General features: G+C 39.3%; 2 protein-coding genes across 6 annotated transcripts in view; both read right to left on the bottom strand.

Annotated features, from left to right (window-relative positions):
* The window catches only part of LOC147315466 (uncharacterized), a 496,228-nt gene that overhangs the window by 319,363 nt on the left and 151,227 nt on the right, over nucleotides 1–25,638 (bottom strand). The window lies entirely within an intron of this gene.
* Nucleotides 2,494–7,247, bottom strand: LOC147315467 (uncharacterized). The gene is made up of 3 exons (XM_086258282.1): nucleotides 3,964–7,247; nucleotides 3,682–3,850; nucleotides 2,494–3,171 (listed from the first exon to the last, which is right to left on the bottom strand). Exons 1-3 carry the CDS (start codon nucleotides 4,652–4,654, stop codon nucleotides 3,072–3,074), a joined length of 960 nt encoding a protein of 319 aa, XP_086114408.1. The 5' UTR covers nucleotides 4,655–7,247; the 3' UTR covers nucleotides 2,494–3,071.

The following is a 25,638-nucleotide window of genomic DNA, read 5'->3' as shown; positions in this document are numbered from 1 at the left end:
AATTAAGCATATTAGGTGACGTGCATCTCTGTAATGAGAAGGGGTGTGGTCTAATGACATCAACACCCTATATCAGGTGTGCATAATTATTAGGCAACGTCCTTTCCTTTGGCAAAATGGGTCAAAAGAAGGACTTGACAGGCTCAGAAAAGTCAAAAATAGTGAGATATCTTGCAGAGGGATGCAGCAGTCTCAAAATCGCAAAGCTTCTGAAGCGTGATCATCGAACAATCAAGCGTTTCATTCAAAATAGTCAACAGGGTCGCAAGAAGCGTCTGGAAAAACCAAGGCGCAAAATAACTGCCCATGAACTGAGAAAAGTCAAGCGTGCAGCTGCCAAGATGCCACTTGCCACCAGTTTGGCCATATTTCAGAGCTGCAACATCACTGGAGTGCCCAAAAGCACAAGGTGTGCAATACTCAGAGACATGGCCAAGGTAAGAAAGGCTGAAAGACGACCACCACTGAACAAGACACACAAGCTGAAACGTCAAGACTGGGCCAAGAAATATCTCAAGACTGGTTTTTCTAAGGTTTTATGGACTGATGAAATGAGAGTGAGTCTTGATGGGCCAGATGGATGGGCCCGTGGCTGGATTGGTAAAGGGCAGAGAGCTCCAGTCCGACTCAGACGCCAGCAAGGTGGAGGTGGAGTACTGGTTTGGGCTGCTATCATCAAAGATGAGCTTGTGGGGCCTTTTCGGGTTGAGGATGGAGTCAAGCTCAACTCCCAGTCCTACTGCCAGTTTCTGGAAGACACCTTCTTCAAGCAGTGGTACAGGAAGAAGTCTGCATCCTTCAAGAACAACATGATTTTCATGCAGGACAATGCTCCATCACACGCGTCCAAGTACTCCACAGCGTGGCTGGCAAGAAAGGGTATAAAAGAAGAAAAACTAATGACATGGCCTCCTTGTTCACCTGATCTGAACCCCATTGAGAACCTGTGGTCCATCATCAAATGTGAGATTTACAAGGAGGGAAAACAGTACACCTCTCTGAACAGTGTCTGGGAGGCTGTGGTTGCTGCTGCACGCAATGTTGATGGTGAACAGATCAAAACACTGACAGAATCCATGGATGGCAGGCTTTTGAGTGTCCTTGCAAAGAAAGGTGGCTATATTGGTCGCTGATTTGTTTTTGTTTTGTTTTTGAATGTCAGAAATGTATATTTGTGAATGTGGAGATGTTATATTGGTTTCACTGGTAAAAATAAGTAATTGAAATGGGTATATATTTGTTTTTTGTTAAGTTGCCTAATAATTATGCACAGTAATAGTCACCTGCACACACAGATATCCCCCTAAAATAGCTAAAACTAAAAACAAACTAAAAACTACTTCCACAAACATTCAGCTTTGATATTAATGAGTTTTTTGGGTTCGTTGAGAACATGGTTGTTGTTCAATAATAAAATTATTCCTCAAAAATACAACTTGCCTAATAATTCTGCACTCCCTGTATAATTATTTTTATATCCATTTATATATTATTTATATTTGTATTTTGATATACATTTCACCCAAAATATTTCCAGTTTTCATTGATCATTATGAGTGATCATTATGGGTTATAACTCTGAATTTATTCGTTTTCAGGATGCATTTGTAATTTTAAGCCTTTTCTCAACCAGAGACATTATCAGGAACTTCTTACCCGAGTTAAGGAGATAAAGAACAGCACGTTTTTTTTTTTTTGTTTTAGATCAAATAAATTTGTGACATGTAATTTGCAAATCCACTTCTTAGACTCCAAATCAGAGGAGCACAGAATCCAGGTAATTGTTTAAAATTTGATTGTGATGACTTGAGATTTCATGTCATATGCTGGTGCTGGCTGGTCCACAGTGTGTCATGAAGCTTAGTGTCAGTGCAGCATATACCAGATTTTAGAGCTTTTCTTGCTTACATCTGCTGACAAGCTTTGTAAAGATGCCGATTTCATTTAAACTCCAATGGATACATCAGAGAGTAAAATCTAATGCAATGAGGGTGCTGCACCAAAAGCCTCCTTGTGGTTACTACACTGTAAAAAAAAAACGTGCTGTTTTTACAGGAAAACCCTGGCAGCTGGGGTTACCAGGGACTTCCTGTAAAAACGCTTTACAGATGCAACTTGTAAATTGACTTACAGTGAATGAATCTCAGATTAAAACTGTTAAATCTACAGGAAAAAGAAGTTAATTTCACACATAGATGTGATATATAAATACACTATTTCCTGTATCTTTTACAAGTAATAAATGCTTTTTGTGGATCCATAAACTGCAAAATTAACAGGGAAATATCGTACAAAGAACTAATTTAAAATGGCAGAACTACGGTGAAACTGTGCATATTAAATGGAGCTGCTCTGTAAATTATACATAAAATCTATGCTGAATATTATATGTTTTAATGTAAAATTTTAACCATAACCCAGCAAATTTCTTACTGCTACGCCTACACCCAAACATGCAAAAATACACATGAGAAAACACAAGAGAGGAAAATATCACTTTTGGGAAATTTATTTTGCAGCCACATTAGCAAAATGACAGCAAATGGATCCATTTTTCCAACTAACACAATATGCAAGGCACACAGCAACTACACAATTCAATCAAAATATAGGCTATAAAAGCTGTGGAACATTCCTGCAAAGCAAGAACCATGTTCATGAAACAAGCATTTGTTAGACCCTCCACCAGAAAAAGTTAAATAACCTGTTAAGAATTTAAAACAAAAAACACATATTGTGCCAAAAATGATCATAATCACCGTGCAACGCAACACGCACCCTGCTGTCACCACAACCATGGCCCTGGTCAGAAAACATCAGCAAAACCACGTGGTGAAACAAACCTACACATGTGGTCTAGAAACACTGCAGTAGCAGCATGTTGTTTTTTTTCTTTTCTTATGTAAATAAAGAACATTCCTACAAAGAAAGAACATCTTCATGAATTGGCTTCATGCATTCGACCAGTAAAAGGTTCCAGTACACATTGTGGAACAAAATTAACAAAGTAAAACTAACAGTCCACAGAGAGTCAAGATTTAGGCTTAGCGCCACTCGTGGTCGGCGAGATCCTAAATCAGGATGAGGACTCGAGGGTTCACACTGAGACGACGCTTTGAGTTTTTGTTCTCTACTTTGGTTCCTTTTTCTGGGTTTATGGAGAAGAAACACCTGTAGAATAACAATCATATAAAAGTTTATTAAGCATTTTTATAATTGATCAGTTAAAATACACATACAAAGTAAGTAAAAATTAAGTATATACATATATATACAGTCATGGCCATGACCACGTTCAAGACAAAGTATAACCAAAATGCTGTGGGGAAGTGAACAATGCATGGTCAAAAGTATTGGCACCCTTCACGAGTGTCTTCTGCAGTGATATGTCACACTTTAGCATTGTTAAAATCCAAAGCAAAGGTTATAGGTAGTCAGACGTCAGTTGACGCTTGGTCTAGCCCTGAGTCTCGGCCAGGCTTGGACCCAGATTCAGACTGTTAATGTATTTAAAAAAACCAAACAAACAAAAAAACAACAACAAAAAACAGAAAAAACAACTGAAACCGGCTCCAAAGCCGACCGAGACTCAGAGCCAGACCTGGACTCGAACCACATCAAAGCCAGACTCCAGATCCCAGAGTCTCAGTTATAAGAAATAACAAAGCCATATTTGTTCACCTCTGAAGAAACTCTAAAGTGGAAGCCAGCTCAGATGGATAATGGATGTTGAAATTGTAGTAGCTCCCGAACATGAGGCACAGTGCAGAAATGAAGGAGGATATGTTTGTGCTGACGAGGTGCCGATCAACACTCAGCATGTATCTTCTTGAGGAATAGCAGGACTGTCCTGTGAAGAAATTATTTAACAGGTTATATCAATAAACACGGCAGTCACATGACATTCTATAAAAAATGCACTTAAAAAAAAAAGAGAGAGAGAGAGCTATGAAACAGACTTACCACACATGATAATAGTGGGTGTCAGAGGCACTTGCTCCAGTTGTACCTCATCTGCCAGACATGTATCTTCAACACAGAGAAGCATGGACTCCTCCTTCTCTTCAAAGTAGCTGAGTAGCTGTTTAAGGTAAAAGAGACACATGTTTCTGAGATAAGAATGACTATCCTTCTCTGGCATATCACTGGCTGAACTAGCAGATGCCATGGTTTCATGTGTGTTTTCTGAATATTCTGTACTGTCATTTGGGGGCTGAGGACGAGATTCCTTGTACATGTCATCAATACCATCTGGGGAACAAGCTTTATGCTTCCTACACATGTGAGAAGTAAATGATGACTTTTTTGTAAACATATGCTTACAACCACTTACTGGACATGACACAGACCTGCCCCCTGCAATATGATCATTTAAGTGAGACACTAGCTCTTTCACTGTTTGAAAATGGCGGGCACATAATGAAACTGCACATTTTAAATCTGCAACAAGAGCTTTAGGAGTAGCTTGAAGTTCAGGTGCATTGTGCACACGATAAAAATGCCCCTTGAAAGCAGAGTACGTGGTGAATGTTTGGCTGCAATTGGCGCCAACACATTTAAAAATACAACAAGGCTCATTCTTATGCACTCTGCAATGTAGTACATAGCCTCTTAATGTGACCAATACCTTTTTACAAAAGACGCAGATGATCATTTTTAGTATTTCTAAAGTTTGCCTGTGCTTTTCAGCTGAACTAGCATGCTAGCGCTAGGTTATGAGCCTTGGTCTAAATATCAACTGGTGCTTTTATCTCGAAAAAACGTCGCCAAGATATTGAACTTACCGTGCAGACTTTCTGACGAACAAACACAGATCCTCAAAAAACACTTGAAATCGTATGTTTGTAATTTGTCCTAACAACGTAGTTGCTGAAAGTTCGATGTTTTCTTCTCCCGTCTTCTCTCTCGTGCTGGCTCGTTAGCTATAGTCGTGAACTAGGCGCTCTTCTCCTCCCGCCCTCACGTCATTATCTAATCAGAGACGAGCTTCAGATGCACATTCAAAATTAGGCGCGCTCAGTGCAACGTGAGTGGCCTGAAGTAGCTTACAGCTCTGTGGAGATGAGGCACCATAGAGATTCTATGGGAGGCACTGTAAGTTTGTTTAGCCTTTAATAATGAGACATTGCTGACCTAACCCAAAAAAGTATTCTAGTCTAAGTATCACATTGCAATTAAAAGAAACATAAAGAATACAAGCATTATGACAGAAGCATTACTTAGTCGTTAAATAATAATTTCTTATTGGTTACCCTACAATAGGCTGCAAATGATTTAAGAAAAAAACATGATGTAAACAATTTTAATTGTATATTTTTATATAGCCTATAAATGGAGAGGCAACCTCTCAGGTTCACAATGACATCTTCTGTGAAAACATTTTTATTAGTCCAATCCATGACTTTGCATCATTTCATGAATCATGTTAAAAGTAGGCCCAGTACATCCATGCAGTTGTAAAGTGACTTACATATACGTCATGTGTTTTTAAGAAAAACTGACTAAAACTGTGATTTTTACAGTATTTGCATGTCAAATTAACATGATTGTTTGGTTATGAGTATTACGGTGTTTCACTGTTTTTATTCACAGTATTTGTAGTTTTAACCAATAAATTTGATTATAATCACACATTCATGTTGTAAATATAACAGGAACATTCTGTTTAAAGGTTTACAATAATTCACTGTGATCGAAACAGGAAAGTTGTGTTTTGAGGTTTACTATACATTTCTGTAGGGGTTTTACATGGTTTTTATGTCAATTTCACTGCCCTTTTTTACAGTGTATGGTCGGCAGCAGATTACTATCAAACCACTGAATGGAAGTTGAAAATTGAGTTTTCTTTATCACTGAAAACAACACATTGGGTTTGTATCACATTCACACAGGTTCGCTACTGCTAAGCGAGTAGTTAGGAATTCAAGTGAGCATTTTCCATACATAGCAACTGCAACAATCTTGAGGAGGTTTTCTATACGCCTATACCAGTGTTTTCCAACTACTGTGCCGCGGCACATAGGTGTGCTGTGAGAAATGATCAGGTGTGTCGTGGAAGATTATTTAGTTTCACCTGATTAGTGCGATCGGTGTGAGTGACGGGCAGAACAATTACATTCTCTTCCACTAGAGGGCAGTACAACTACCTGCTCTAATTAAATGGGTTGTCAATTGCCAGTAAAACAGAAGAAGATGAAGGAGAAATTATGTAATAGTCATGCTGTCATAATAGCAATAGAGTTGTCAGTCTGACCTGGGTCCTGGAGAAAATTCCGACCCAGATGAAGGACCTAGCATGAGTAATGGTCAGAAGAAATCAAAAAAGGTATACTGGGGCCAAACCGAACCAATTCTGCTATACCTGGTGTGCAGAAAAAAATGATCAATATGCTTTTGTGACACTTTTGTTTGGTGGTGTGCCGTGTGATTTTTCTAATGGGAAATATGTGCCATGGCTCCAAAAGGTTGGGAAACACTGCTCTATACAACCAATTTCACATAGTGGCAGCAAGCAACCTCCCCAGCCACAAACTGGCTAGGTAACACTAGGTATAATAATAGCAACTGAGATGTTCACTGGTCAGCGTCTAGGCCTGTGTGACTGGGGCTTCAACATTCCATTTCACAGAAAATGTAAGCAATTTCCAGCAACCACATTTTCCCTTACTGGTCACATGGGTGCCCATCAGTCTGCAAGCCTGTATGATTGAAGCCCAGGAAATATTGTAACATTTCTAATTTTTCTATTTAATCTTATCCTTTAATCTATTTAACACTATTCTGTGAGACCAGATTGGACAAAGTTGGGTCTTTTCCGTTATGCTTTTTTTCCTTTATGGTTAATACCTCGAATCATGTGTTACAGAAACACGCCTTCAGTCCCCCCACCACCCACCTATCTCTGAACTCACCCCTCACGGGGAGCAACCCGAGGACCTCAGGGTTTCACTCGAGCTCACATGAGGTTAAAAGTACGTTTTCATTGAACTTAATTCATCATTTAGAGCAAGGAACTGTAAAAGCACTACATGTAGAGTGACGATCTGAACACTGAAACTGCCCTCACAGCTTGGTGGTGGTGATGGTGGTAGTGGTGGGGGGGGTCCAGCCCGCCACTGTCTGCTGCTGATGTAAACTGATGCAACCTTCATTCAAGACAAAGCAACCAAAAAGAAAAAAAATCTCAAGTATCAGTGTCCACTATGAAAAGCAATACACACAGTGTGTTTGGTGGCGAGTTGCACTGGGGTTTCATAAACCAGACCTAATAATTGATGATGCTGTTGGATAACGATCAAGCTGAAGCATCTCCACAAGAACGTGTGTGTTTTGGCGGGTGGTGGTGTGTGTGTATGTGTGTGTGGTGGTGGTGGTGGTGGTGGGGGGAGGGGGGGGGGGCTTGTTTGTGCGACATAGACAGTGAAAGTGGAAGAGACAGTGTGTGTCAGAGTTTTTTTGAGGAAGACTAAAAGGAGAAAAAGAGGTTTGGAGAAAGGAGTGTGAGTAATGTGCAGCAGATGCACACACATGGTCACAGATATACCCACACGCATGCATATTTCAAGTCTGTCTGCCAAGAATGATGTTCATAAGCAACTAATTTGCAGTAGTAACAACTATAATGCTGCAAGGAAGACATTTTTATCAAACAGAGACATTCATACCGAAAGTGTGTGCAGTACATTTCATTTGTTTTCTTATGTCTGTTCTTGGCAACCAAAGAATGATAAATGATAGTTTTAAAAAGAACACCTCTACTCCTTATGTTTATACCTACTTGCAGAGGGTAAGACGAGACGATTGAATCAGTTTAATCTTTCTAACCTCCAGTTTAACCCTACGTCTGACAACTGAGGGGTAAGGGACGAGTTAGATAGACATTAACCTTCTTGAGGAATTTTGGCCTATTTGGCAGAATTAAATGAAAAGGCTTATGAAAAAAGAACTGCAAGGCCAGTGCAAGGACACCATCTAGTTTTTGAATAAATGTTTGTTTACCACGTGGATAAAACAAATCTATTAGATTATTTAGATATGCTTGTGTTGCCATTTCTGGTAACATTTGATTTGAGAATTCACATCATCTCCACATAATCACCGCCATTCACTCTTTAATTCTATGAACAGAGGTATTCATTATTTTTTGCCAGAATATTTCACATTGTTTTTGTTTGGTGATGGGGAGAGCAAGATTTTAAAATTCCCCCCAGCTTTTTCTCGGTCTGTAGAGAACACGGTTGTTCATTATGTCCTTATAGTTGTTGACATCTTACAGAAAGAGGAAATTCCAAAAAAAAAGCTCAGGCATCATTATCATCACCATTAAAAAAAAACAACCCGTGAGAGCAGTGAAAATGCTAACTTGGATTTATTAATATTTAACCAATCACCAATTTGCTGCTGGCTTTCACAAGTAATTGGTTTGTAACAGATGATGGGCTCACTGAGATGACATTGGTGATGTCCAGGGAAAGTTTATCTTCCAATGAGCCTCAGTTATTAAAGAGAATGGACTGGTTCTTGTATAGCGCTTTTCTTCTCTACCTGAGAACTCAAAGCACTTTTCCCTCCTATGATTAAATGTTTTCTATCTAACATTCACACAGATGGATGCGTCAGAGAGCAATTTGTGGTTAGTATCTTGCCCAAGGATGTTTGGCATGAAGACTGGAGCAGCCAGGGATGGATCCACCTTCCTTCCGATTAGTAGATGACCCCCTCTACCTCCTGAGCTACAGCCACCTCAGCAAGATTTGTAAGATGTCTTCTCTCTCTACCATGAGATGCTAGTCAGTCTTGTGGTTGGAATATATTTCTATTGCCGTTCTGTTCAATGCATCTTCATCCTTAAACCTTAAACACAGTCATTCTTCCAAATATATGCACAAGTTGGTCTTTCCAACACATGCCTTGATTCCAAGTGATATCAGTCCTCTTATAGAGAATGAAACAGGCCACATTAAAGGGTGTAAGTCACAAGTTTGTCAGCCATAGTTTATGCCTTGCGTGGGAGGTTTTTCCCACCTTTTTATTTTCACTTTGTTTTTACATTTCTGTTTACTTGCTAGTTTTTCCAAGCAAAATATTTCTCATCACAACATACTGAAAAGTGAGAAAACAGGGTATTTAAATGTGATGTGTTTTTAGACAAATAACCATATGTGAGTAGGTAGGAGTGACAGATCTCAGTAAACTCAGCATAAAAAAACAAAGGATGCTTTTGAGACATATACCAGTATCTGTCGCAGGGCGCCAGTATTTGACTCCGTGGAAGAGAGATCAGACCTCCCAAAACAAGTTATCTTGTTTTATATCAGATCTTGGTGTTTCCCACCCTGAAGACACTCCCACCTCAGTAAAGTAATCTACAATCAGCCCTATTGGCTATTTGTCAACAAGAGTGTATTTTTACGTAAACCACAACCTCTTCCTAAACCAAACCAAACCGTTTATAGATTTTTATATTATTATATTCTTATATTATTTTATATTATTATATATTATTATATTATATATTATATTATATTTATATTATTATTATTATATATTTTTAGAATGCAACAGAAAAGCAACCATATTAACCCTGCATATTATAACAAATGTTGATAAACATGAGTGTTCTCATCCTGTCTATGCTACGCAAGGAGCAAAATCGTAAAACTTGAATGTATTTTAGCCATAATATAAAACACAGTGCAAACATCTGTAGCCAGTGTCAGAGCATAGTGATTTGTTCACCCAACCATCGACAACCAACCAACCAGTCAGCAACAATTACACTTTCAGCAAAAGGTACTTGATGAGATATAGGTCACACATGAAGAATTTCATCTTCTACATATCTTCAGCACTTTTCTAAGTGTGTGTGTGTGTGTGTGTGTGTGTGTGTGTGTGTGTGTGTGTGTGTGTGTGTGTGTGTGTGTGTGTGTGTGTGTAGTCATTGTTTTCTGGCCAGTGAAGCTGCACCAGGTTGAGGTATTCCCCATCAAGTGCAATGACAATTAGACAGTAACTAACCAGCTATTTCCCTTCATTACCTCTCAACGCATCGTGCTGTGAGTGGGTGTGGGGTTTGCACGTGTTTGTGTGTACCATGCTGACAGGATGAAAAAGAAAGAGTTAGCATTTAAAGAAATATGGGCATAAATATGATATATGAAAATATACAAACTCCCTGCAAGAAGAGACTTATTTGCATGGTGTACCCAGTTACCCCTGGCTGATCAGTGAGAATAACTTACATGGTAAGCACATCCTGCAGGTATAGACCACCTGCCTATGGCAGAGTTTATTCCTGTAAACATACTTTCAAAAGAGCATCTTATCATGCCATCCTGTCTCTTTTCTGTATCTTTAATATGTTTCCTGCCCCCTCCATTTCCCTTCTACTCCTTTTTCATTCCCCTTTCTTTCGCTTCCCTTTCTGTATCTTGTCTTTTCCCCCCTCTCTTACTGCCACCCAGCACCCACATAAGGATACAAACATTGCCATTTTTCTCCTCCTGCACAAGGCCCACCACATAGCCATTTGCATAACAATCTCCACTTGTTTTTCTGCTTAGATGGAATTCACAGCATGGTGCCAGCATGACTGAGACAGGGGTCATTGCTATGTATATCAGAGAGAGAGGAAGAGAGAGAGAGAGGTGGAGAGACAGCAGCGTTTATGGCAGCGTGAGGAGAGGTAGGTTGCAGTTGCAAAAATACACATCTAGACACACAAACCCTTCCATAAAGAGACTCATCGGCATACATGCACTGACTGATGGAGAGGATGCAGATGAAAGCATCTGACTGCATACCAGTTTTTCAATGTAAAGCCACATTAAAGGACAAGAATGACACTACTGAAGAAATCAGCAACAACTTCTGCTCATTGTTTCTTTTCTTATCTACTCATCACACATTATGTGAAAAAACACAACATTTCCCAGTATGAACTGAAGCCAAGAAGCCGTTTGTTCTGTAGGCTGTTTTCTTCCATTTAGCGCACATTCTTACACAGGTTTCTGGCTATGCGATTCTTTTCTCTGATAAATGGTCAGTGTGTCAGATGAGGAGATTGTAGAGTTAGGAAGTCTCACCATACCTGGGCTGAGAGACAGTTTACTCTGCATAGCTACATTTCTGCACTGGTTTAAATTATAAAAGAAAACAATCAAGTCTGACAGGTTTATGTGATATAAATTTTAAGAATTGAATGGAAACAAGGAGGAACATTAGCCTTTTATTTAGATCACATAACAGAACTTGTTGCTCTTACACTGCATGTTGCCCAAATGTGGCATCGATCAACTCTGATACACTACACAGAATATTATGATCAGCTGTCACTTCCAACAGTGTATTTTGTTCTTGATGCTCAGTACTGTTCAGGTCAAAACGTGTTCATGATGATATCACGTAATCAGGCACAACCGATTTTTGTCCTGTTTTGTAGTTGGCTTTACAGATAATGTAGAATTTCCAAACTAGCTGGGGCCATTTCTAAGATTGCTTTCAAATCACTTCTATTCAGTTTTATTTGTATAGTGCCAAATTGCAGTGACATTTGTCTCAAAATGCTTCATAGTGTAAAGTAAAGACTGTACTATATGTACCAAGATTTGGGAGAAAAACCCAAATAATCAGACAAACCCCTGTAAGGAAGCAGTTGGTGAAAGTGAGAAGGAAAAACTCCCAACCAATCTGCTGCAAGCAGTTGGAGGTGTTGGTGGAGAGTTCTGGCCTTTGTAAATGTAAACACACAAATACACGTATATACATTAGAGGTGGGAATCACCATACATCCCACGATACGATATTATCACAATACTTAACGCACGATATGATATTATTGCAATTTTTAAAAATATTTTGCGATATTTAGATTCTGTACATAAAGGTAAACTTTATCAATATTCATTTTATCTAATATCAAAGTCTCGCACTCAGTCTTTCTCTCATTTCAGTCAGTTTTATTGTTGACAAACTGAACAGTTTGTATTATAGTCTAGTCCAACTTAACTGAATGCAACCATCTGGCACAATTATAGCTATTCTGAACTATGCAATATGAAAACTATGCAGCCCATTCAGCAACTGAAGAATTTGAAAGTAAATTAAAACAAAATATAATTTTACATTAAATAAAAAAGTTTTAAACTTAATTAAAATAAAACATGTCTTAAATTAAAATAAGTAAACTGTCATGTTTATTGCTGCCAAAAGAAAAAGGACCTGATCAACATGCTCTGAAGTCAGAACATGTTCCAGTCCACAAAAACTTTTTTTGTAACAAAATATTGATTTCTGCTGTCCCTGTGAATAATGTCACAGAGCCCCATTCCCCACATCCAGGATTTTTCCGCCCACCTCGCCGGCACCTCGATTTCTAAAATTGACTTGGTGCGGGGGGTATCACCAGGTTCCCGTGCGCGCCGAAGACGTCCCCAAAACTGCCGTTATTACCCCTTTCGGCCTGTTTGAATTTTTGCGCATGCTGTTCGGCCTGAAAGGCGCCGCCCAGACTTTTCAGCGGTTGATGGACTCTGTTTTGCGCGGGCTGCCTTTCGTCTTCGTGTACCTTGACGATATATTGGTGGCCAGCTGCTCTGAGAGTCAGCACACATCACATCTGCATCAGGTTTTCCAGCGCTTGGCGGCACACGGCCTGATCGTCAACCCCTCCAAGTGCCAGTTCGGCTTGCCCGTTCTGGATTTCTTGGGCAACCGCATTTCCGGGCCGTTTCGGCTTTTCCACGTCCTGCGTCCATTAAAGCGCTGCAGGAGTTCTTGGGGATGGTCAATTTCTACAACCACTTTCTCCCCAGAGCTGTGCACCTGCTGCAGCCTCTTTATGCTGCCTTGAAGGGTAAAACAGCTAAGGACCCGATTGACTGGCTCCCTGAACACATCCAGGCATTTTCTGGGGCCAAGACCGTGCTGGCAAACGCCGCCCTGCTGGCCCACCCGTTTCCATCGGCGGAGATAGCGTTGACCTCCGACGCGTCGGACGTGGCAGTGGGCGCAGTGTTAGAACAGCGGGTCTCCGGTGTCTGGCAACCGCTTGCTTTTTTTAGTCGCACGCTTAGGGACAGTGAGCGCAAATATAGCGTTTTTGACAGGGAGTTGCTGGCCCTACACCTCGCGACACGGCATTTTCGTTTTTTTCTCGAGGGTCGGAGCTTCACCGCATACGTCGATCATAAACCTTTGACATTCGCGATGTCCAAGGCCTCTGATCTGTGGAGCGGGCACCAGCAGCGCCAGTTGGCAGCCATTTCCGAGTTCACAACTGACATTCAGCACGTGGCTGGTAAGTCCAACTGCATGGCTGACTGTCTATCCCGCGTGCTGGTTTCTCCCGTTTATGTTGGCATAGACTTTGAGGCTATGGCCGCTGACCAACAGGCCGACCCAGATGTCCTTGCCCTTCAGTCTGCGCAAACGGACCTTGTACTGGAGGACAGACCCGTGTGGAACGGCGGGCCTAGCCTGCTTTGCGATGTTTCCACCAGCCGTCCACGCCCTGTAGTTCCCCTTTCGTGGCGTCGTCGCGTTTTCGACTCCGTACATTTCCCTTGACTATTTTCATGTCTTGGAATAAAATATCGCCCTCTGCTGTTTCTGCAGCCTACTGCAACTTACTGCAACTTATTGCAGCTTAAGCATGTGTGCCTGTTTCACGCTTAGGAGAGGCAAAGTGTGACATCTACACAGTGGACCCATGTTTCTATTACACGCTTTACCACAACACTGTTTTGAAAGTATAGATGTGTAAATACTGATAAGTAATTATACTAATGCAGCTCAAAAAGATAATTTATCAAAAGGTTTTTGTCAAAAGGGTAAACTTTCATATATTGTCTTTTCATCACAGACAAAATGAAACATTTTAAGACTTTCTTTGTTCTTGTGTGTGATGAAAATCACACACCAAGTATCACAATTTATTATGTTATTTATTATAATGTTATTTTTGAATGAATAAATAGTGCACAAGAAACTGTGAGAGGACTGTCAATAACAGCAAGGATCAAATCCTGCCTGGCTGCATGGATATCCATGGGTCCCACGTCTTGAAGGAACCAAAGGAAGCATCTCACAATCATTCAGCTATGGAACACGAACACAGAGAAGTACCTACTGAGTTATCTGACTTCTGACACTCTGACACGTTTCATTCTTTTGTCTTCTTACACATTTTGCAGTAGTTAGCTGTTTTAATGAAAGACTAAACCTAAAAAAGATGAAATCATTACGCTGTGTAGCATATACTACACAGAGGTGTCTTTGTGTTCAAAGTGTAATGCAGTTGCATGCAGGTGATTCTAAACAATATGTGTACATGACAGCATTGCCCTGTAAATCATTCCCTACTTCAGTCCAATGTCTGAAATCAGTAACAAATAGACTGAAGTGCACACGTATGCAGATTTAGATCCGCCTATTCTTACATGTAGATACGGGGTTATGAACACAAATAAATATGTAGTTAGAAACATGCACAGCCATATGCACAATAGCAACATTCCAAAGAGCAACACAAAGGAAGTGACAGGGTGACAAAATAGAAAGAATGACAGCACGCAGGAAAAACAAACAAGACAGACGACGTGGGTGATCAAGGAGAGTGGGAGTCATTTTTTATCCTTTATTTAATCAGGTACTCTCACTCACATCACCATTCATTCCTCTCAGACCTGAAAACCCGAAGCGTCCACTGAGCAGTGACAAAGAAAATTCCCACACAGTCATAGCCCCATTCTAGTCTTCACTTGGCAACTGATATGGCGTTAAGCTATCGTTCGTTGGCAACATTTTCCTCCAAACTTTGTCATAACTGACAAAACATTTGGCTGATAAGAAGCGCCATTAAAGTGATTTTCCATGTTTTCAATAACAGAACAATGCTGTGATGTATAACATACCAGGCATTAACACGCAGAGAGCAGGGAAGTAGATTACACTGCCAGAGTGGCTTCTCTGGATGATTTGATGCTTTTTCTGCTGTGAACATTGTTCACTATTGCCATCAGTTGTATTCACAGTGGTACAAGATTCTAAACATTGTTTCAAAGGCTGATTTTATTTTAGAGAAAATTATTTTGTGCATTTTGTTTAGAGGTTACTTTGCAAGTGTGTAAACTGAAATGTTATGCCTCAACAAAGGGGCATACTGAGAATCATTCTCAGTGAACTCTGCTCATCTGTGACACCAAGGTCTCATTTAGATAAATATTTGACTCCAGTGTACAGCTTTTCACTGAATTCACTGATTTCACTGTATTGTTAAATTAAGTTAGGCCTGCAATGGACTGGATGTACGGTCCTGTCCAGGATGTAACCTGTGACAGCTCACTGTGAATCAAAATTGAATAAGAAAAGAGAAGTAGAGATGGATTGCAATTAAGCTGTGTGGAGTGTTAAAAGGAGTGTTAAAATCAAATTAATATATTGCCAGAACTGCATGCATCTAAATTTGTGATATTTTACGGTATGGTTTAGAAATTTTAGATTCTTCAAATTTTAATGGATTGGTCCGGTCTCCTTCCTCTCACCCCAGCCATCTGCCCCTCCCTGAGCCTAGGTCTGCTGGAGATTTCTTCCTGTTAAAAGGGAGTTTTTCCTTCCTACTGTTGCCAAGTGCTTGCTCAAAGGGGTCATCTAATTGTTGGAGTTTTCTCTATATTATCCAAAGGTCCTTCTTTTTTCATATAAATAAATTTGCACTTTTCAACTTAAGAAACATCATTCGTACAGTGACTTCTTTCCAATGCTCTCTACCTGATATTCACACTCTCATGAATGCATCAGGAGTAACTCAAGGTGTGTATCTTGCCCAAGGACAATGCAGTATGCAGACTGGCGCAGACAGTGATCAAACCAACAACCTTCCAACTAGTAGATGACCTGCTCTACCCGCTGAGCCACAGCCACTATTTTTAAAGACTACAGTGCAGCTTTTATTTTGATTTACTGAAGCTTTTTGTACAGATGGCATATCCACACTGCTTACCTCCTGATGAAGAGGTGTGCAACCTTACAATTGCCCAAAGGTTGAAATGTATTTGTGTGTCTTATTGAATATGAACGGGCTACATATAAATGGGAAGGATCAACTGGGACTTTCAGAGCACCTCTTTAAAATGCTGCTTTAGTTGACTGTATCAGTCACATGATACAGTTCACTCTTAGTCCTTGATACACGAAGAGTCGACTCTTTCAGGTTTGTCACTATCACATACATACAGTGTAAACATGGCACATGCACATACTCTATGAAGTAAGAAGTGCATATGGTGGATGAAGATATGAAAGTAAAAGTTTTCTCACTCTTTGAATTCTCTGTCAGCCTCTACAGCTTCAGCTACATAGGAGTAATGTTATAATTATATTGTAATCAGTCTGGTTGCTGCTCACAAGCATTAAATTATTAGCTAGCATTTCTCATAAATAGCTGTCATTAATTTGTGGGGGATGCCCGTGTACATTGCTAATAAGAAATGGTGGGGGATCCTGCATTTGAACAACAGGATTAGTGTAACATGCAGCGAGTGAAACATATTAGCCTCTATTTAGACGTTCTCATTTGTGAAAGGACAACACTTCACTTCAAATAAGCACTGTTCTTTCTGAAGAGTAGTAGGATCTACCAGCAGGAGTGTGGCTTCCCTTGGAATTAATATTTAATGTATTGTTTACAAATTGCTTGAAACTCGTCGAGTAAACCACACTGGAGAAGAGGTCAAGAAGCTAACTGCAAAAGACCGAACAAGTGCAATGCAGCTCGAATCCAAGGCTGCAGCCCAAAGATGCTGTATCTTTATTTTACAGTGCAGGGGGGGGGGGGGGGGGTGTTGTATTACTGAACACTGTATAAATAGGTCTTGGCATCAAAGGCATCAGGGTAATGTGAATGCTAAAGACAGTTTTTCTTGTTAAGTAAACATAACACTAATGCTAATTCAGTGATTTGTTTTTCTTTTTTTTTTTCAATCTTCTCTCACTTCTTTGTTTTTATGTGCACACACAAAAAAACTACCACTTAAACACATCTATATACATCTGTACACGGTAAAATGAAGTTTGACAGTTTTATTATTGCTCTTTAGTATTTCTTCTTTATTTTCTTGTACTAATGAAACACTGCATCCCCTTGGACTACTTAAAAAAACACTTGGAGAGTTAAGATTTGAAATAATATTTTCAAAAGTAACATAATGACAATGTTTTAAAATAACAATGTCCTGTTCTATGTGCTATATGTTAGTCTATTCTTTTGAAAGTTACATTTTTCCATTATTGCAGGCTGGGCATGTTCACTCTAGAGAGTTGCTGCAACCTAGAGGACCAACTCAGTTCAGTTTTAATTATATAGCACCCAATCACAACAACATATTGGAGGATAAAGACCATACAACAATACAAAGAAAACTCCAACAACTAGATGACCTGCTAAGGAGAAGCAATTGGCAACAGTGGGAATGAAAAACTCCCCTTTAACAGGAAGAACCAGGCTCAGGAAGGGTCAGCCATCTGTCATGACTGGTTGGGGTGAGGGGAGTCTGACAGGACTAAAGATGCATTGTGGAAGAGAGCCGAAGATTAATAATAATTAATAACTACATCCAGAATTTGTAGCAGAAAAAAGCAAACAACACAAAGCAGAACAGAGGCTACTGTCAGCTGCTGTGAGTGACACTCACAGTGAGCTGGCTGCCCTGTGCACAGGAAAACATGAGGCAGGACTGGACAGTGGTAGCTTGTTAGCAACAACCAGCCTAACCAAGCTAGCAGAAATAAATGTATTTGATCTCCATAGAAGAAGTTTTCAGTGTGGAGCTGCAAAAGAAACTAAATACCATAACTGTCATCGTAGGAGGTAGTGGTAAGAGAAACTATAGATCTGTAATAACTAGAGAAGCAATGGAGCCTCCTGCGTGTTTTAATTTCTCTAACTGAGCACTTCTCGTCAGTGTAGGGTGGAACGAAAAGGCCTTTTAATGGAGATACACTCAGAGCTGATTGCAGGTCATTACACCACCACAGGGAGAGACCGGAGGAAGGAGCTTAATGGCTGAGAGAAAGCAGCGCTCGTAAACCATGACACACACACACACACACATACAGCGAGGCTTCCACTTCTCCAGTGAAGACGTGGTATCACTGGGTGCTTCCACACACTCTCCAATCCAAATTTTACTTCCCAAAACATACGCAGAGGCAGTGATACACACACACACACACACACACACACACACTACACAGTAACAGACTCCACTCTCTTATGTTTTTTTTTATGATTATTCTGTCATGGCAGAGTTTGTTTAAGAGCCCATTAGAATCAAAAGGGCGACGATTTTCTTAATCAAGCCTAATTTATTAAAACATCAGCCAGAGCTATTAACATTAACAGGATGAGGCAGGAATGCAGTGGGAGGCTCTAATGCAGGAAGAGAAAGAGATGGAAGCTAAAGAAAGGGAGAATAAAGAGAATGTTCTTCCTCCATCACTGACAGAGGTTTACTGTTACTGTGTTACTGCACAGTGATTCCAAGAGATCACTGATGAAATGAAAATGTGAAACAGGCAAGCAGCATTTTAATGAACACCAAGTTCGTATCTAGGGTTGTTTTTTGGTTTTGTTTGTTTTTTGTTTTTTGGGCGGGAGGGGGGGGGGGGGGGGGGGCTTACAATAATCCTGTATTTTGCACTGTTTTAGTGGCACATGCAATATGTTTATTTTTATACCTTATACATTAAAATATAATTAATTAAATGTTCAAATCTGTGATCATAGACCAGTAGTTGTGTTTACTTTCATTTTATTGATAAACCTGCCTAAAGAATTTTTAAAAAAAATCTACACAAACTGAGATTTAAACACGTTATAGTCTTTACTCGAAACAAACTAGAAATCAAACTTTGATATATGGATGAATAAATAATAAAATATGAAGTCGAACTTAACTATATGGCATCAAAACTTGAATACAGAGAATGAAACTTGGGTATACTGAATTAAATTTGAATATATGGAATGGAACTTGGATAAAAGAAGTCACTTTGAGCTGCTCTCTTATTCACAAGGGGTTGTCAGAGCAGGAAGCGCCGCATCTTTTGATTCTGATTCTGATTCTGATCTTTTGATTTGGCAGATTTTTGCACCAGTTGCCCTTCCCAATACAATCTCAAAGGGATACATGTATATGTCTCCGTCTGGGAACAAATCAGGGATTATTCACTTACTAAGCTAATGTGTAAACTACTACACTGTGGCTCTACAGACTAAAACTTGACTATATGATATGCAGCTTGTCTATATGGAGAATGAAGTTTGGACACTGAATAAAACTTGATTATATAGAATGAGGGATATATCTAATAAAACAATGTATGGAATGAAACTTAAATATAAGACATAAAATTTCAATATTTAGAATGAAACTTGAATATATGACATTTCAGTTGGAAAAACTGGAAATGTTAAGTTGAACAAAAGCCCAAAATAAATGTAATTGATGCATTTAAACGTTTAAACTCAGAAACAGGAGTCTATTCAATTATGCAATTAGAGTGAAACTTGACTATATCAAATAAAACATGAAAAGTTGGAATTTACTGACAGAATTTTAGGACTATTTTAATGACATCTGAGAAATCCATGATGCATAGTATCAACTAAAATTCTTTGTGGCTGAAATTTTGAGTTTGCAGGCATTCCAGTCAGAAAAAATAGGGTTATGATGCATGTATTTAAAAAGAAAAAAAGATTGGTGAGTCACAAAGTTCAATGGCTTCTATTGCTTAATGACGCTGTTGCTTGTACTTTTAATATGAAATTATTTTCATCACGCTCGCACAGGAAATAGAGCACTCAGATCATGCAGAATGATCACTTGTAAACCCATTTTCCTACACAGCTCTGTTTGTACACATACCCATTCCCCTTTAATGCTCCTCTCACTAAGTACTAATGCGCCTTATGTGTATTGACGTACATCATTGACAAGTCAATTCAATTTACCTTAGGAAAATGGTTGGTGTTTTTATTAGGTTAATTAACCGGCCCCCTGCGGGAGTTGTGGGATGAGCAAGATAGATGAATTCACAGCTCTCCTGTTATGGCCAACAGGTTAAAGACCTGCAGAGAATGGTAATTTGTCATCATACACATACACTTTATACACGCAAGCACACTATTCATCTTTTTTTGGGGGGGGGTTTTCAACATATACTACTATTACTACTAATAATAATACTAATAACAATATATCATTTTATGCATATTATTATCCTTTAAGGTTTCTGCACCTGTCCTACTGATAACTAGGACAAAAATCATTTGTGACTACTGAGACGGGAATCTGCAATCTGAAAAATATTTCATGTTTGACCAATATTTGATCAATAAAAAAGTCAAGCTTCTGTTGATTCAGTTTTGGTGTATTTCTGTACCCATTACTATCAGGGCTAAGAAGAGCACTAGCTTTCAGTCAGTTTCCACTTTAGCTTAACTTTTGCCTTTGGAACCATGGAAATACTGCTTTGGTACTTTTTATTTTATCTTCGGAGTTTTCTTGAACTAGCTCAACCGCAGGCTGATTTGAATGGTCGGTTGACTCATATTAAGGACTCCCAAAGGATACGGCCTGCTCACATTTCTTCAATCGGAACTACATAAATGATATTTCTGTTTTATTTTTTTTTAAATTGGGTACTGAACGGTGTGCAGTGAAATTTTGTACATGTACCTATTCACTGTCTTGCAAAGAAATAAAAAATAAATCAAACTGATTTCATTGAGGTTGACACCACCTGCAAGCTACTGTTCATAGTTATTGTACTCTGTGTTATTGGTTTGTTTTTTGATTAGCAACAGCTAAGCTACAATCATGATTTAATCAACAACCCCAAGTGGGTAACACAACATGGGAAGATGGGATAATGATAATATATTGCGGACATTTGTACAGAAAGACAACTTGTATAAAAATAACATGATGATGTGAAATAGTGCTGCTTTAGTGCCTCGTTCCTGCAGAACTATTTTCAAAAAATAATAATTAGTTAGTTCTTATCATCAGATTGCATACAAACTCATCAGTGATCCTAGAATACCTCTCAAACACCAACATATTACATTTTTATGTCTGTGTGCTTTGTTCAAGAACAGTCTTGAACGTCCCCCAACTTGAATGGAAGTACAATCAGAGCGTGTCTTTAAAGAAGTAGAATGTCTAACTTGAATACAGAGGAAAGTGACAAAAACTGAGCACCTAATAACTACCACAGAGTTATATAAGTGGATTTTTTTCAACTGGAACATCAGTGAGAAAATCATCTGACAGACTGATGCTGAGGCCTCCATTGGAAACAAAACATTTCAGTTGTCAAGCTCATGTGCATTTGAACTTTAAGTGACACCTGTGAAAGTGCAGATATTAACACTGAAAAACAAAAAAGTAATATCCAGCTCTCCTATTAGCGTACAGCCTTGGGTGAAAACCTTGCATTTGACATGAACAATGTACACACACCAACAAATCCCCTGCTGAGCACACGCACACAGCAACACAGAGGTGGGAACAGTGGACAGGCGGTGTAGGGCTCCCTTGCCAAAAGCCTTATTGATTGGGATAAAGGTCTTTTGATGAGGAAGATTGCTCATCAGGCTGGAACGACATGCTTCTCAGATGTGACGCCTTTACAGACCAGCCCAGGGGCGCATCGACCAACGCATGGCCATCCTATCTGTGTACGTGTGTCTACGTTTATGTGTGTTTGTCTGCCTGTCTTTAGTAATCACACTTAAGACGAGCTCCCATTGATTGGAGAAAGGCTCATATGGGTCACCCTGGCCCCACTCTGACATGTCCTCTGTTGGGGGAAAGGACATGGTTGGCAGTTGGCAGTGAACTTCATGCTCCAGCCATGACGCATGTCAGACAAAAATTGAAAATGCAATTGACAAAACATGCTACAACTATATTTTATTTGGAAGTAAGTCATGGGCATGGACATCCGAAAGTGTTGCAAGTTTAGAACTAGTAGTACCGGTTGTTTAGGGATTTGCCTATTTACTGGTTCATGTGAAAGAGAGCAACTCCCTTTGGTGTAGAAGGGGTTAAACAAAGGACAGTCTGATTGTGTCCTAAGACTGTACATAAAAATGGACATTGCTGCAATGATATCATCCGTTGGTTAGTGAAGTCCCATTAGGAAGCCTCAAGTTGAGCGTTTCCATTATTACCATTCTTGGTGTTTTGACCAAGAGACACTGCACACTCATATAGTAGCAACTTTTCAATCACACAGTAACTTTAATGACCAATATAATTTACAAAATCACCATCATGTTGTAGTCAATAAGATTTCAAACTTCTGATAAAGCCTTAGAGCGCTTGATCTACCTCATAACCATGGTCAGTTTAGAGTCACATATTAACCAGAAATGTATGTGTTGGAACGTGAGAGAAAGCTCACACATAAGTATTCTGGAATGAGTCAAACATGCAAACACCTTCAAAGACCCCAGTCTATCTGAGAGATCTTTTACTGTCTGTATGAATCAAGTGTTGTGTGAAACATCAGTTTTGCCTCAAGGATCTGTTTTAGGTCCGATTCTTTTTTTGTCTTCATATACTCCCTCTGGCCAAATTATCAAATGTTAAAATAATATTTCGTACCATCTCTATGCTGATGACATTCAGTTATACTGTTCTTTCAAAGCTTCTGAGTTTTTTTAAATTGTCTTGTTTTAATAAGTGTCTGTCTGAAATCAAACAATGGTTAAATGCCAATTTCCTCTAGTCTAATACGGATAAAACAGAAACTTTTATTATTGCTCCTGATCACATGTTCTCAGAAATTGGGTAGCATATCAGGTTTTTAGACCCTTCATTTCAGTCGAGTCTCAGATTAAGTGTTATATTTGACAGTTCAATGTCTCTTGAGAAACACTCTAAACAACTTGTCCGGAATTGTTTTTATCATCTAAGAAACATTTCTAAACTCAGACTACTGGTGTCAAAGGCAGAACTTGAGATGATTATTCATGCTTTTATCTCTTCTCGTTTGGATTATTGTAACGGTCTTTTTACGTGTCTCAACAAATCACCTTCAGACTGTTCAGAATGCTGGGGCAAGACTTTTAACTGGCACAAACAAAAGGTCACACATTACTCCAGCTTTGGCTTCTCTTCATTGGTTGCCCGTAAATTTTAGGGTTCAATTTAAAATTTTAGTCGTAACTTTTCGAGCTCTGCATGGTGAAGCTCCCCAGTAATATCTCTGACCTGTTGAAACCTCATGCTTCATCCCGAGCACTTAGGTCTTCAGGTCACAGGTTATTGTTGGTCCCACATGCTAGGTTCAAAACACATGGGGATCGGGCTTTTCAGGCACTGGCACCAAGGCCATGGAGCTCTCTTCCGTTGTCTTTACACTGTCTAGACTCCAATGACTCATTTAAAAAGCAGCTGAAGACATTTTTATACAAACCTGCTTTTAATTAATTAATTTTTTTCATTGTTTTATAATATTTTATTTATATATCTGGGATTATTGTGAAGCACTTTGTGATTTTTATCTGCGAAATGTGCTATATAAATTAATTTTATTTATTTACTTACTTACTTACAGATTTTGTACACCCTCGGTGTACACTACCTATACAACAGTATAACAATTTAAAAAATAATTTTATTTTTGTGTATTTTGCATCATTTTAGGAAAAATCATTGAATCTGGGCTGACAGATTGACATTTAAGGTATTTGTCTCTGCTGCCAAATGTCAACATGGGTTAAATTTGGTCCAGACAATATGTAAAGTTTAAAGCCTGTCTCCAGCATTTTTTTTTAACTCATCTTTATTTACAACTATCGTTGTATTGTGGCTTTAAATGGGTGTGGCCTAAGACACTTGGGTACATTTGGGGAACTTGTCTCAGTTCCACTCACTTCCTTTGGAAATTTTACTCCACCGACTAAATAATTAAAAAGACACAAAAAACTGATTTGTTTTTTTTTAATTGAAGACACATTACATCTTTTTCTCTTACAGCGTCCTGACATCCATGGGTAGTTTAAAAACCGAGACTTTAAGTGGAAAATATTTCCTTCCACATAATGCAAAACACAAACGCTGTCACGAGCATGCCAACCAAAGCAACAGGAGGCTTTAAAACCCTAGCCATACAAAAATGATGGCCAAATAAAAAGTTAATAACATGGTGTAGTTTGCTGGCAAAAAAAGGGAACGTCCCAACCACACAATGTTTAATTTTCTTCGTCCAGTTCAGAAAAATCTATGTTAGCTGTATTAATTCTGTAAGGCCAGGATCTACTCAACTCATGTGAAAGGTTCAGATGATATACAGTTCTATCATGCTAGAGGACAACCATACTGATTATTGCTCCTTTAAAGTGAAAAGCAATATCACCAGTTCAATTTGAATCATGCATCTTTTTCCTTCATTTAATCTTAATTTATGTTATGTTATGAAGCAACATGAAAAGTGTGGGTATGTGTATGACTTTATAACCAAATCGTCTAAGAAACCAAAGCAAAATTGCAAAAAAAAAATGCAAAAGGTCCAACAACGAGATCTAAGAAACATAAAAAAATACTTCATCTGATAAATTCAAACATTTCATTCAGTTTGCTAATGCCTCCCACTTCACTCAAAATTTTAGCAATGAAACAAAAACTACTGTAAGTTGCATAGAGTACAAAGATACCATCGTCCTATGAGTAGGATGGTGGTGTCTTTCATTACATTTTAGTAGCAGAGATGAACCAACTGTGACGTAGAAGTGTCCTTGAGCAAGACACTGAATTGCATCATTTTAAATAATTTGTCATCCAATTGAAAACGTCATAATCATCTCAGCTCACCCACCCACAAAGCCAGATCATATATATTGATGGGTTATTTTTCCAGAGCTTTTGTTTGTTGGTTTGGGGGGGGGAGGGGGGGGGGGGGCAGTGAAGGCAGCAATGGGACTGCCTGCCCTTTTTGAGTTGCTGAGCTACCCAAGCTCTTAATAATTGATTAGGATTGATTTTTAACCCAGCCCTGACCTGAGCCAGGATGGACAGGCAGTGCTGTCCAAGCATGAATGTGTGTGTATGTGTGTGTGCATTTTTAACATTTGTGTCTGTGTTGTTTGTATTTGTGTGTGACAAGTGCACTCAGAGTGTATGCCTCTACCACCACCACCTTCCAAAGCAGAGGAGCGTGTATTTGTGTCCACAAGCACTCATTGCAAGAGAAAAGAGGGCAGTGTGCTCATCTTTAAAAGCTTCAGACGTGTTCCCAGAATTAAATATTTAGGCTGATGAAGTCTTGGCCTCCCTTGCTTGCAGAGACTCTTGATTTCCATTGATTTCTCACAAGACAACTGGGACGCCATTACAACAAAATGCACTATAGCTGGCCACACATACCCTCTGACACTCACGCCAGTTTAACGCCCTCTAAACCACCACCACCACCCATTGGCCACTGCTCCTGTGCATGTGTGTCTGTGTCTTGAAAAATGGGAACAACTCAAGGTCTTTCCTCTACATCTTGACCAGTAAAGTTATAAGCACTTGTGACACAACCAGCCACACACCACCACCTCGTGCGAGTTCCATTCGCATACCC

Source organism: Aulonocara sp. 'chitande type north' Nkhata Bay, linkage group LG13 (assembly GCF_057382095.1).
Source record: "Aulonocara sp. 'chitande type north' Nkhata Bay isolate Kocher_YH1m ecotype deep benthic linkage group LG13, A_spYH_male_GT1.1, whole genome shotgun sequence".
Lineage (NCBI taxonomy): Eukaryota > Metazoa > Chordata > Actinopteri > Cichliformes > Cichlidae > Aulonocara > Aulonocara sp. 'chitande type north' Nkhata Bay.
Note: the sequence above shows the minus strand (reverse complement) of the source record. Positions and strands in the feature narration are given on the sequence as shown.